Here is a 15,386-nt window from a genome sequence, read left to right on the forward strand (position 1 = left end):
ATGACACCGAGGCCTTTCCGGGGACAAGACCATGAGGACCCTGTCAAACAGCTCCAGCACTGGGAGCAGGCCCTACAGACCCAGGGGATTCCCCAGGGCGAATGGATTGACCATGTCGGAGGACTACTAATGGGAGAAGCGACTGGATGGTGGAAGAGTCATGAAGGACTTTACGACACCTGGGAAGATTTCGCCTCAAGTTTCGCCAACCAGTTCGGCAGCCTGCCACGAATCGCGGAACTTACTGCCCAGTTGTTCAGCCGCAAGCAGAAGGACAACGAGGAAATAGAGAGTTTCCTCGCCCGCAAGAAGAAACTATATGAACGCCTCTACCCTGATAGAAATGTGAAGGAATTCCTTCCTACGGCACTGGAATTGGTCAGACCCAACCTACGGCCATTCCTCAGACACCCACCTCCCAAGGATTGGGCAGAGCTACATCTCCGAGCAACCGCAGTACAACGGGACTATCAAGAGACCCGGAGCACACCCCATGGAAAAGTGAACGCCTTCCCCACTCGGGAGGAGAAACCTGGCAGCCGCCAGGAGGTACCAAAATGCTGGTACTGCCCTGAGAGGCACTTCAACGCAGAATGCCCGGTCCGACGCCAACAACGGGACACCCAGGACAAGAAGCCCTTGCAGGGAAACGCCTAAGGGGAAGGAAACCTACCTCCGGAACCTTCCCCAAGGGAATGGAGGAATACAAGAACCCACTTGCCATATAAAGAGAACCAGAGGGAGCTGGGCAAGTGACGAGCATCCAGCAGGACCACCCTCGGGTCCTACCCCGCCTTTCCGTACAGCTGGGCCCTCACCAAATCTATGCATTACTGGATTCTGCAGCCACTACCAGTTACGTAAAAGCCGAGTTGGTTCAGAAGATTGGAGCCGCCATGACCACACAAGTACAGTATGCCCAACTGGCACAACGAAACACCCGTATTAGGCTCCAAGGCAGGACCTCCTTGAGATGCCACATTGGAGACAGGGAAGTGCCAGTTTCCTGCTGGATAGCCGAGGACCTCCATGAAGACATGATACTGGGGCAAGACTGGCTTATTGAACAAAAGGCTGTTATGGATTTCGAAGCAGAGCGGATATGTTTTGGAAGAGCTCCACGCCAAACCCTCTACTGGGTAGCCCGGCGAGTAACTGAGACATCACTACTGGAACTATCATTGGCAGACCTACAACAAGCCTTCCCTGAGTCTCTTCAACAACAATTGGTTGATATGCTCCAGCCCTATAGAGTTGTCTTCATGCCCAATGGAAACCTGCCACGGACTTCAAGTGCATATCACCAAATCACGCTGAAAGACAACCGTCCCATCTACTGTAGGCCGGGGGATCCCCCACACCACAAGCGGAAGTTGATTGCAGAACAGGTGGCTGAAATGCGGGAGGCGGATATCATAGAGCCCAGCCGGTCTCCATACAACTCGAAAATTGTCATAGTGACAAAAAAGGACAAGACACCACGCTTTTGCATTAACTTCCAGCCGCTGAATGAGGCGACAGTCAGTGCAGCGCCCCCGGCAGTAAATATCCACGAAACGCTTAAAGCCATTGGGACAGCACGGGTATTTTCCACCCTGGATCTTAAATCAGGGTACTGGCAGATCCCCATGCACCCAGACTCCAAGCATTTGACTGCCTTCACCACTCCGACAGGGGAGCGTTATCAGTTCAAAGTCATGCCCTTTGGCTTGAAGAACGCCCCTAGTACGTTCCAGCAAATGATGTCACAGGATGTATTACCGGACCTCATTGGGCAATGCTGCTTTGCCTACCTTGATGACATTATTATTTTTTCCAACTCTTGGGAGGAGCACCTAACCCATCTAGCACAAGTACTGGAACGGTGTCAGTTACACCATCTAACTTGTCATCTAAAAAAATGTCACTTTGGAAAGAGCCAACTGGAGTACCTGGGACACATTGTATCAGCAGATGGAAACGAAGCTAATCCAGAGAAAATACAGGCCATCATGGAAGCTGAAGCGCCCAGATCGGTACGTCAAGTCCGGAAGCTATTGGGTCTCTGCAATTGGATCAGGGAATTTGTACCACATTTCTCTAGTATCTGCCAACCCATTACCGATCTGCTGAGCCCCCAAGTGCGCTTTCACTGGGGGGCCGAACAAGCACAAGCCCTGGCAGACCTCCGCAAGGCATTCTCCCAGATCAAGAGGCTAGGCCGACCCGACCCAACCCAGCCATTCACTCTACAAACAGATGCCAGCCAAAAGGGACTAGGAGCGGTACTATACCAGGAACCGACTCCAAGAAACCGAAGGATCATCTCCTATGCCAGCACCAAGCTATCACCGGCAGAACAAAAATACCACAGCAATGAGTTGGAGTGCTTGGCCATCATGTGGGCCATCAAGCGATTTCGGCCATACCTGGAAGACCAGCATTTCACGTTGCGCACCGACAACAGGGCACTAACGTGGCTGGGATCCATGAAGGACAGTAAGGCGAAACTTGCCCGCTGGGCATTGATGCTACAGGAGTTCGATTTCACCATTGAGCATTGTGCCGGGAAAGACAATGAGTTCGCAGATGCCTTGTCCCGAGCACCCACTGGGCCACCACTGGAAGATGACTTCCAAGACTACGACAGGATGGTTGCAGACCCGAACTCACTCCCTCCAACAGCAAAGGAAGGGATGAGCCTACAGCAAACTGGGATCCCAGGGGAAAGTCTCTGCCAAGCCATAACACAGGGCCAACAAGCAGACCCAGGCATTTGTATGATGGTGCAGCGCTTGCAGCGCATACATAATACCCCACCTTCTGAGCAATCGCCCGCTGATCAACAGTTTGCTCGCACCCACCGCCTCCACCCCGCTGGCCTAGTGAGATGGCCTGACAAGGGGGCCAACCCACAACTATTAGTTCCCCGAGCCTTAAGGGAAAAGGTAGTAAGGGAATACCATGATGCGGATCTCGCCGGCCACCCCGGTATGGCGGAAACCCGGAGGGCAATCCAAAAGGGATACACCTGGGACGGGATAAAGAGGGATGTGGAAGAGTATGTAGGGCAATGCTATCGGTGCAACACGGCCAAAGCACACCGACCTGCGGGGCCCGACCACCTTCATCCTCGCCGCCCAGAGAAACTCTGGGAAACAGTAGCAGCCGACCTCATGGGGCCATACCCCAAGAGTGCCCGGGGAAATCGATTCCTATTAGTAGTTACCGACCTTTTCTCCCGATGGGTGGAGGCATTTCCCTTGAGAAACTCTAAAGCCCCAAAGTTAATACAAGCCTTGGAGAATGAAGTCTTCTCACGCTGGGGATATCCCATACAGATCCTTACAGACAATGGGAAGCAATTCACTGGAGAACAATGGGGCATAGCCTGCAAGCGATGGCGAGTGAACCGATGGACCACCGCACTTTACCATCCCAGGGGGAACCCCACAGAGCGAAGGAATCAAGAAATTAAAAAGGGAATACGGATTCGGCTTGGGGAAGACCACCGCCAATGGGACTCGCATATCCCATCGATATTATTCTCCCTTCGGAACAGATACAATGAAGCACTCGGCTGCAGCCCCAGCCAGTTGCTGCTGGGAAACGAACTTCCCCGACCTGGAGAATGGGAGTTACCCACTACCCAACCCCAACAAGCCGAAGAAACACAGGAGCAAATTCCGCACACCGGAGCCGAAGCCGAAGCCCGACAACAAGCCGCCAGAGAACATCAGTCTCAATACCACCAAAGGGTTCACCCTGCGTCTCCTGAAGGAGTGCAAGAATCAACACTCCAAGTAGGGGACTGGGCCTACTGGCGGACACACCCAATGTCCTCACAGGAGGATAACTTCTGCGCCAGCCTCTCCCCTAGGTGGCAGGGACCCTACCCAATAGTGGGGAGACGCGGGCAAGTGCTCGACCTAGAAATGAATCCTCAGAAGACCATCAAGGTCCACCAAAAGGACCTACGAAAATCCCCACTAAGGGATCCCACCGGAAAACCTAACCCAGGCCCAGATAACCTCCGCAAATCCCCATCATTAGGGACAATGTCATCAGGACCCCAGGACACTCGGCAAAAAGAAAACACCACTCCAAGAAGACACTCCAGTCCATGCCAGAGGCTACGACCACGGGATCGCCTCACCAAACCGGCACGGTACCGGTTGTCATAAAGCGAATTTTAGTGGCCAGTGTAGAGGAGCCAGCCCTGGGACTGAAGCCCAGCGTGCTGACTCCTGGCATGTGCAACGATCCCAGCCAAGGCCACAGAGGGAGGGGGGCGAATTGTCATGTCCACCAGTTTGGCCTCGGCTGGTATGATAGCACAAGCCCCAAGTGCGCCACCCATCCTACATAATCTATGGGGAGGAAAGTTAGTTCGCCACCCGCCCCTAGATGGCAGACAAAGGGGAATGTAAATTAAGGGAACTTTGTCTACCTGCCCAGCCTAATTCAGGACGAATATGTAAATATTTAGTGTTGTATCAAGAAACCTTTAAATTATAAAAGTGAATGTAAATAGTATTGTAATTCGAATATGTATGCACAGGAAGGGTACAGATGTGCCCTCCCTGATGAATATGTACATACTTTGTATATTTACTCTGGCTGAGCTAAGCCAGGCAGAAAGCTCTTCCCAGTAATTCTGGGTAAATAAAAGTGGCAAGAATACTTGAGCAGTATTATTTAGGCAGCGACCTCTCTGGAGGACCGCTCCTACTCCTACCTCTTCCTGCTCTTGGGCAGCGACCTTTACTCGGGGACCGCTCCCACTCTCTCTCCCCCCCCCCCCCCTGCTCTTGGGCAGCGACCCCATCTCGGGGACCGCTCCCGCTCTCTTCCCCCCCCTCTTCCTGATCTCTCCCTGCTCTTGGGCAGCGACCCCGACTTGGGGACCGCTCCTGCTCCTCACCGCTGCCCGATCTTCCCCTGCTCTTGGGCAGCGACCCCTGTTCGGGGACCGCTCCCGCTCTTCCTCTCTGCCTGGGACAAGTCAACTTTCTTGACTTAACTACTTTAAAAATAAAGTTACATTTCTCGCAGTAGTTTTCAATTTTATTTTCTGAAAACCTTGGGTGTCAACCACTAGGGGACTTCCCCCAACAACTTATGGCTAAAATGTACTAATAGTAAATCTGAGCTGCTTAATGAAGAGATTCGATAAAGGACATTCAAGATGGAGAATATTTCCTTTACATTCTGCACGATGTGGAAGAGTCTGTTATCTATAGTAATGAAGAAAAAATTGCCTATAAGAGAAAGAATATAAAAGGTAAAGTAGCGAATAAACTCGTAGTCATGGTGATTTATTGTAACGGAGAACAATCTGACTCTTTTCACTGAAGGAATAGTCTGGAGAGAATTCTCAAAATAATAATAAATGGACGGTCCTGTGTCAAATGTTGGGGTTTCCGATCTCTTTTTAATATGTGGGTAGCAGATCAAGAAATTGGAAAGCATTAAAGGACGTTAATAATTTACGTGTGTGTGCCTACTTGTAGTACAGCAGAATAATTCTGCATTAACATAATAAATAATGTTTATATAAAGTTACATTCTTACAATTTGCCTATTATTATTATTATTATGTATTATGGATCGAAAATGCTTTGAGAAATTAATTTGTTTTCCTCTTAGACAGTCTTTCTGTGAGACGAGTTTGGTATTAGGCTATGTAGGTTGAATACTGTTTATCTATATTCTTGTAACTGACACCATGGCATGTCTCATGGTAGCATCAGTACTTAGTCGGGCAGTTGCCGTGTAAAGAGTTGATGTTGTGAAGTGGTTACTGATAAGGAATAGAGGAATACGATGAGTAAAATTTTAAAGTAATTGTCAGATTGTCTAATTTTGATAATAATGTTTTGAATTTTTTTTTAGAATTTTTAATACTTTTTATAGATTTTTTTTTAATTTGGCAGCCAAGATGGCCGACAAGATGGTGGCAGGTAAGGTGATTGACTATCTGGTGATTGAAACTAGTGCACTATAACGAGTGGCACGTGAAATGAGAATACGATTAACGATTAACTCTAGCTGATGGAAATAAAATCCAATAGGTACGCCTGCCATGATGTCACATTGTTAGGGGTTATACATGCCTTGGTATAGTAAGTGGTGAGAAGTCAGTCTGCAGGTGAACATCATGGAGGAAGGACATATCGTAATTTAAAAGTGTATCCATCAAGAATCGAATCGAGGAACACCAAAATCAGTAATGTAAGGTTTTTTTTTCAAATTTAATTTTTTGATTTCAATAAATTGTATAACATCTTAAAACTTCAATGTGGTTTCCAAGATTTCAAGGTGAAAATTGTTCTAAAATCTAAGATGATGGATCCAAAATAGTGGTGGGGGCAAGGTCAAAGGTCAAGGTCATGAACGCATGTGTTATTTTAAGGAAATTGGTCCTTATATAGTTTTGAAAAACTGCAAGAGAATAGCACTTCTTTTAGGAAAATTTTTCCTGTCTTAATAATTTTTGGCACCTTCGATTTTTAAGAAAATTGCACATTTTGTTTTGAAAACAGTGGAACATGTCTTCGAAAGGGATATTTGGTGGGGGGGAAAGGGACATTTGATTATTGTGAGACATCTCGGGTAACTTTGAGTAGGTTAAGATTAGAAAATTATTTCAAAATGTAAGTTTACGGTTATCCAAAATGACGGGTGTGATGTTTCATAATCAGAAAAAAAAAAAAAAACTGTGTCCGCGCAACATTGAAAGTCTTATTCCCAATAGAACTTTCGAAAACGCGTGTCTCGGTGAACGCAGTTTGTGCATTGTTGAGGTCCGAATTTCAATGCAGTAAATCTTTTTGGTATTTCATTACTAGTGCATCGAAATTTGTTCTGTTCTAAAATACTGTTTTACATTCGATAACTTTTACAAAAAAAAAAAAATTGCGTTTGTAGCATTACTGTTTGTAAACAAACTCACTGGACATTGTTTATATGAGCTGAATTTGAGTTTCAGTTAGCGGATCGCAGGTTAATGTGGACACCCGCGCGCAGAAGACGAGAATCGGCCTGTACCCACCATTAGTAGAGACCGGAAAAATTCGCGTATTAAAATCGTGATAGGCTGAAATTCAAACATGTGTACAATTCTGCTAGTTCTGCTATTGGCTCGCAGTTTAACGGGAGCTCTCTGTACCAATGAGACAGTAGCGGCCGGTATTAAAGAGCACAAGTGCACGTGCACACCCAGTTTTCTACAGAACATTTATTTATTTTATAGAGTTAAAAGTTCCTTTTTATCTACTTTTACCAGTGGCAGCTACCAGAGTTACACTCGTCGCTTTGTTTGCATCTGTCACGGACGTCTGTTTTTATTTTTCGATTGCGGCGATACGGCAACTTGTGTTCACAATGGATCTGTGCACGAAACGCGCTGCCTGCATGCCTGCCTCGGTCCTTTTGCGCATGCGCACGAAGGAATTACGTCACCTCCTACGGGACATTTAACCATGGGGAGGAAACTGGAATAGGAAATCGTTGCACAGGCTTTTTTTTTATGATGGACCCTTTTTTTTGTTAGTTCGTCATTCGCCATGATACAGGTGGCCGCGCTAAATGCAATATCACACAATCACACTAAAAACTTCAACAAGTATAGCATAGCTACTTGTACTTGTAACGAAGTTTCTACATCAATTTTTAAAATTATTCAGTATTATAATAAAAATAATTTGCTTTGAAAATACTCCGCTAAAATAAGTAGGATATTTATTTGACTCGCAAGGGTTGACTTGCTGGCGCCATGTTGTGTTTAGTGGTAAACAACAACTTGCATCTGGTAAATTAGAAATCATTTTAAAATATTTGGTTAGCAAGAAAACGTGAAAAGATAAAAATGTCTGGACGATATGCCTATGAGCGAAAATGTGCAGTAAGATGCTGTCGTTCAAAACCAGAAGAGCAAAGATTTGTTTCTAATGAGTTTAGTGTATATGTTTATAAAATAGTGCATAACCAACTCCGTGTTCATCAGATTATTAATAATAATGTGTACAATACAGCCTCCATTTCTGGCACAACCTATACATCGTCTTCTATTTTCATATTTCCTGTAACTAAAATTGAGTTATTGTCAGTAGTTCATAAATCAAAAGGTAAACGTTCATCAGGTTTAGATGCTGTACCTGATTTTATTATTAAAGACTGGTATTGATTATATAGTTGACCCATTGTTATATCTTTATAATGAATCTTTTATGCAAGGTTATTTTCCTACCTTATGGAAGTGTTCAAAAGTTATTCCCTTGCATAAAAAAGGTCTTTGTGACGCCTGTCAGAATTACAGTCCAATATCTCTTCTGTCCTCATTCTCAAAAATATTAGAATTATTAATGTTTAATAGATTAATGTCATTTTTTTAGAAAAATAAAATTTTAGTGGGCAGTCAACATGGATTCAGGCGTTGTAAATCGACGATAACTGCACTTTATGAATTTATCAGCATTATTACTATGGACCTACACAGAAGGAATCATCCTGTTGGGCTATTTTGTGACCTAAGTAAGGCTTGTGATAGTGTTAACCATAAAATATTAATTAAAAAGTTAAGCACATATGGTGTAAGAGATACAGTGCTTAATTGGTTAACATCTCACTTGACTCAGCATTTACAAGTAGTCGTAGTACAACATATAGATCCCTTAACCAACATAAAATATAATGTTCATTCAGATAGGCCAAAACATATCTGTTGGTGTTCCTCAGGGTTCTGTACTAGGACCTTTGCTTTTTCTTATATACATTAACGATTTGCCTAAAAATGTTGTATTATATGCTGACGACACTAATATATCTATACATGGAGATAACCCTTTAAGTTTAATTGCAAATATTAAAATTTTAACTAGGGACATCATAGATTGGTTTAAGGCTAATGAATTAATTCTTAATAACACAAAAACAACGTGGCTGCATTTTAAACTTAATAACTTATACAATTTGCAAGACCCAACTGTATTGATTAATGGTTATAATATATCTCAATCAAATTCAACCAAAATACTAGGTAAATATATTGAGAAGAACCCTAATTGGAAATCTCATATTGCTCATTTAACTAAAAAAATGAGCTCAATATTATTTGCAATGAGATAATTTTCAAAATGGACTAATCTAAATGCTTTAAAAATTATTTACTTTGGTTATGTTGAACCTCACGATATGGAATAATATTTTTGGGTAATTCCACGGACTCATCTAAAATTGTTCAAATACAGAAAATATTTGTACGTATAATAATGCATGTAAATAATCGTACCTCATGCAGACAACTTTTCAAAAGCTCAGGTGTCTTAACATTACCATCGTTATACATTTATGAATTACATATATTTGCTCATTCACAATTGAATGAACTGCAGAATTTCAATTTACATAATTATTCGACTAGATCAAAAAATAATTTTCATATATTACAACATCGTACAAAATGTTTTGCAAATAGTCCGAGATACTCTGCTATATGTTTTTATAATAAACTTCCACCACATTTTTAATCAGAAAACCAACTTTGTGTATTTAAAAAAAAAAAAAATACTGAAAGATTTGCTGTTGGAATTCAGATTTTATTCTATTAATTATATTATGGAAGCAAAACTATGCTAAAAATGTATTATTATTATATAATGTACATTATTTGTTTTTTACTATTTAATTATTTACGTTTATGTGTATATGATTGTACTTAAATGTGTATTCATAATGTTTAATATTCTTGACAAGTCCTATACTACATGTACAATATAATTGTATATTTTTGTAGTCGACTTGGACATTTTAAAAAATAAATAAATAAAATAATAACTTTTCTTCTTCTCGCCGCTGAAGAGAGTAAACATTTCTTCATATATTGGTTGATTTTTTGCTCATCATGATATTTAATGTATAAAATTCACTTGTCCAATATATTTGTAGAAAATTGTACTCTGAAATGATCTGGCGGATGTAATAAACTAATTAGTAGAGTAAATTATGTTGTTTGACTCAGGTAAACTAGTAATACATATAAATAGCCTATTCAGGTTACCTTTGCATGAAATATATTCTGCATTTCAAAATAATCTGGCCCAAGTAGGTCATACCCTGACTTTGGAGCTTTCAGTATACCCTGTGACAGTTATGGCACTACAGCACCACAAAAGTGAGTGGGTGAAACCCTAACAACTGGAAAAATTACCTTGGTACATATTTACACTATTATACAGCATTAATTTGTTGTAACAGTGTTGTTTTTGATTGTTGAAATATAATTTTAACATTAATTTTGTAAATATAGGAAAACAAGACAACTATATTTACAAATTTTATTGGCACCAGTAAACATGGGTTTAGGTTTTGTGTCTTGTGAACAGTGAATCTTTTAATTTGTTATCTTGAATGAAATTTAAATATATTGGTATAACATGTCTGAAGGTACATTTATTTATTTACAGCAAATTCAATTTCCTCTTTCCTTTTTTCAGAAAGTATGGCACATAAATAAGACATTCATTAATTCATTCATTGAAATAGGTTTCATATCAAACATCAGAGTGATCATGGTTAACTGTTTTTGCCAACTTTTGGACAGTTGTTTTGACAGCTTGATCTACTAGGGCTCCCAGAAGCCAGATTTTTGCAAAACAGAGTACACAGCATTATTGATCCGTCTAGATAAATGTATGCTCATGACTTAGGCAAAAACTGCTATATTTAATTATTCTGCTTTAGTTTTATATATTCTGATTAAAAACCTGAATAGTTCAACAAATATTAACAGTGTTGATTATGGGTCAATGTTAGCCTACATTATATCCCAACCTTCAAGATGCTTCTTATTCTGCAAAAAAATATTCTGAGAAGTGGCGACTGGCAATGCAGTGCAACAGCGCAATTTCACTGAGTAGTTAGTAAAGTATAAACATGTTCTCGCTTCTCAATATGTTAATGTATAGTCTGTATGGCTATACTGCTGCTCCGCCTGAAAGATAGTTTACCTACCTAGCTACTGCTGCCTTGTGAGGACCTGCCAAGCAGGGGTTTGGTCGGGCTTGCAGTGTGCAGAAAGATGTCATGGTCTGTAGGAATGCCACATAGTTTGTGGTGAAACTCTCCCTCCCACCTCCTTGCGAAGCCAGCTGTATGCGCTGGCCAACATTTAAGGCCCATTCTATAAGTGAGAATCTATTACAAAATGCAATTTTGGCCTATTTGTGTACCATGTAATTCAGCATTTTGAGGTAATATGTTATTAATGTTTAACTGTGTATAAAACCACTGAAGGGGGGGGGGGGGGGTTGGAACTGTAAAACCAGTTGTGGTAAAATTGGTTTTAATGGTAACAAAGTAGGATTTAGTCAGGCCTACAGGAGAAAAAAAACTTTAGTAACGAACATGATAACTAGATTCATTTCATAACAGAACATTCCTGACCTATGTGTTAAGTGTAATTAAATGTATTCACACCTGGGTTAGAGGCCTGTATGTTTTTAAAATATAGGTACGTTTTATACATGCGCATGGTAACTTAAACCAAACAAAATGCTCACGAAAGTGATTCCATTCTGGCAATATATTTATTATGGTTAACATGACAGATGTAGGGGTTTCATATGGCACAAACCAGATAATATCAGGCACCTTAACAAGAATATTAGCCTTTCTTTGCAATTTAAAGCTTAAAGAAGGTTAAGTATTTAACGAGTGTAACTTTTAGAAATAAACATGCAGAGATGCAATAGGTCCGAGTTACGCCTGTTTCGATTTAGTACATAATGATTTGCCGAGAAAATTCATTACAAGTGTTTTATAAGGCAATATCAAAGTAATTGACCAATTTAGTTTAGAAAATAATATAAACTAATATCCTTTGTGAAGAATGTATTGCTTCTCTGCATCTTTGTTTACAAACAATCGCTAATTTTCTGTATGGCGGGAAAAGCAAGCACGTGGCAGCTAAAAAAAAGGGCTCCTAATGAGCATGCGCCGTTAGTTCAGGTTTTACCACGACACACATGGTATCGCTGCGGTCGCTCCATAGCAGTCTGCTTATTGTGACACGCATTTAACATGGAAGTTACCACTCTTTCCGTAGGAGTAATGCTCGTTGCATTTAACACTGGACCACGGCCTTAGAAACTGGACGAGTGCACGACTCTTGTGTGCTCGTGATTGGCGTTTCGTTGCTCATTGATGTAGTTCCAAATTTCAGCACGCACAGCAGCACTGATCAGAGAAGTAAGTCATAACTTATGAATCAGCCCGGTAGATGCCAGTATTGTTCACTCCAATACTATCAGCACTAACCAAACAAACTTTTCGTTTAAGTTTTTTTACGTCCAGTAGAAACAAGTATTTGCGTGTGGTTCAATGCGAGCGTAAATATATTTAAATAATTAGTGTGACTGTGCGTTTTTAAAAATTTTTTTCTGTGCCTTACGCAGGAAAACATTTTTCTGAGGTATGTTATAAAGTTTCCCTTTGTTATAAGACTTTAACTGTGAAAATGTGACTGCGTTATTTGGCGCGTATAGCAAATATGTACAATTTTTAAAAATCGCCATAATGAATTCCGTACAAACAATTTTAGCGAACAGAAAACTTACTACAAGGAAAAGTTAACAATTAAAAATTTAGGAACACTATACCAGAAGAAAGACTTACTGCTTTAGCAATGTTGTCAATAGAAAAAAAAGACTAATAAATAGCATGCATGATTTTAATCATAGTCTCTCATCAACAAGTTTGCTCAGCTGAAAACCAGAAGAATGTATTTTTTTTTTACAAATAAATAATGGCGCAATACCTTTGTAGCATTAAAGTTTGTAAAATCACATTTTTTAGCTTCACATTGCTTTCAGGCGCAACACTTTCATAAGCTTAAGCCCAGCCACAAATTTGAAAAATCAAGAACATCAAATATAATTTTTTAATATTTATGTGAGGCTTGATCAGCGATCTACCATTTTGAATTACAATTTAAAATCTCTTAAAAAACAACTAGTCTGCTCGATAAGCTTCGTTGTGTTAATTCGGGCTACAATTACAGACATGAATTTGTATAATAAACGAAATATATATTTCACGACTCCAAGATAAGCAGTAACTGCTACGGTGCCGCACCAACACAGATAATCTGACACCAAAACAGGCTTCAAGAACGCAGTAAGGTAGGTGTTTTTTTTTCTTTATGAGTGCATATGTGTTAGCATGTGTGTATGTATGAGTGTGTGAACACCCATAATTTAACATCACCGGCCGCTACTGCAATGAGAGACTATCATCGACCAATGAAGCGTCGAATCACAAGCTACCCAGTGGAGACGCCTCACAATTTAGCACCCAATGAACACGCGTGTTTACTTGAGAAATGCAGAGGATAATGGAGGCTATCCTATAGGCCATTGAATCCGCGAAATTTTCCGGTCCCTAACCATTAGTCCACGGCGTGAACTAGCACGTTCTTTCAGCGGTTGACGTGAAAAGAGTTGGAACAAACCTGAACAGTGTGGAGGTGATCCATCACGTAGTTGCCCGAGCTCAATTGGAATGCCTTCCGGTCCACCGAGGCCCGCTAGGCGACGGACTTGTGCCCACCTGTCGCCGCGGCATGAATGCCTGACGTAACTGTTCCATGCCCTCGAATACCTCGGCAACAATTCGTAGAGCACTTAGACGGGTAGCGGCCGTCACGCAGTTCTGTATCTGACGAACATAAGCGAGAACTTAGCAAAGAAAAAATATAGTCGATTTAGGCCGTCGCGTAGTTCTGTATCTGACGAACATACGCGAGAACGTTAGCCAAAACAAAATTATAGTCGATTTAGGCCGTCACGTAGTTCTGTATCTGACGAACATACGCGAGAACGTTAGCAAAAAAAAAAATATATATATATATAGTCGATTTAGGCCGTCACGTAGTTCTGTATCTGACGAACATAAGCGAGAACGTTAACAAAAAAAAAGTCAATTTAGGCCGTCACGTAGTTTTGTATCTGACGAACATAAGCGAGAACGTTAGCAAAAAAAATTATAGTCGTTTTAGGCCGTCACTTAGTTCTGTATCTGACGAACATTCGCGAGAACGTTAGCAAAGAAAAAATATTGTCGATTTAGGCCGTCACTTAGTTCTGTATCTGACGAACATAAGCGAGAACGTTAGCAAAAAAAATATATATAGTCGATTTAGGCCGTCACGTAGTTCTGTATCTGACGAACACACGCGAGAACGTTAGCAAAAAAAAAAAAATATATATATAGTTGATTTAGGCCGTCACGTAGTTTTGTATCTGACGAACATAAGCGAGAACGTTAACAAAAAAAAAAGTCAATTTAGGCCGTCACGTAGTTCTGTATCTGACGAACATAAGCGAGAACGTTAGCAAAAAAAATATATATAGGTAGTCGATTTAGGCCGTCACACATACATACGCGAGAACGTTAGCAAAAAATAATATACTCGATTTAAGATCAAGTTATTTTATACGAAAAAAAAAGTAAACTGATTTCAGTTTAACTCTAACCTACCGCAGAAGCTGATTAAATTAAAGTTTAAAAAAAAGAACTAAAAGAAGAAAATTATTATGTAGACACCTAAATCATCGTTAAAAAATAAAAACCTAAAAACCGAAAGATTTATTTATTATGTTGTTTAAAGTATATAAAAAACATAAACCAAAGTATTTTTTTTAATTTCACAAATTTAATCAGCTAAAGCTCTTAAAATAAGTATGGAAAAACCCATCCCATTATCAGAGGAGAATATGCATTACAATCATTTTAATGCCAGTTTTCATAGATGTGTTAAAACTTGAGATACCTTTTATTATGACTATTTTAGTTTACCAAATATATCCCGGGGTAGTTTCACTCATACCAAATGCGAAGGACACCTGTATTTCGCGAATACATTTCGTGTCAAGGTATTTCACAAAACACTGTAGCTTTTCTCCTGTGGTTATTGGCTGAGGTCGGTGAGAGGTGTCGTCCCGCTCTTGGCGGGGCCAATGAGAATGTGGTCACCGTACTGCTGCACCCTCACAATTTGCCATGACTAGAGACCTGCAAAATTCGCGGATTCAATTACCTCCAGGATATACTCTACTTCACTCTACAACACTCGGGCAAATGCCACATGTTCATTGGCTGCTGACTTGTGAGTCGTCTCGTCTGGGTGGCCTGTGATTCGACACTTCTATGAGTGAGGGTCTCTAATTGGCCCTCAGTCCTCCAGATTAACAGAGAACCAATGACAGAAGCAGCGCTAAGGTATAATTATTTGAGTTGTAGCATATCACGAAATGAATCCGCGAATTTTGCAGGTCTCTAGCCATGACTCTTAGAAAAAGCTACAGTGTTTTGTGAAATACCTTGACATGAAATGATATCGCGAAATA

At 40.9% G+C, this 15,386-nt stretch overlaps 1 protein-coding gene across 1 annotated transcript; it reads left to right on the plus strand.

Moving 5' to 3' along the window:
• Positions 1-657, plus strand: LOC134528978 (activity-regulated cytoskeleton-associated protein-like). Its single transcript, XM_063362646.1, has one exon. It carries the CDS (start codon positions 1-3, stop codon positions 655-657), a length of 657 nt encoding a protein of 218 aa, XP_063218716.1.
• The last annotated feature ends 14,729 nt before the right edge of the window (positions 658-15,386 follow it).

The sequence above is a fragment of the Bacillus rossius genome, chromosome 2, assembly GCF_032445375.1.
Source record: "Bacillus rossius redtenbacheri isolate Brsri chromosome 2, Brsri_v3, whole genome shotgun sequence".
NCBI classification, from domain to species: domain Eukaryota; kingdom Metazoa; phylum Arthropoda; class Insecta; order Phasmatodea; family Bacillidae; genus Bacillus; species Bacillus rossius.

Excerpts from the sequence above, each read along its gene's own strand:
- LOC134528978 (XM_063362646.1), top strand. The coding sequence starts at position 1 with ATGACACCGAGGCCTTTCCGGGGACAAGACCATGAGGACCCTGTCAAA.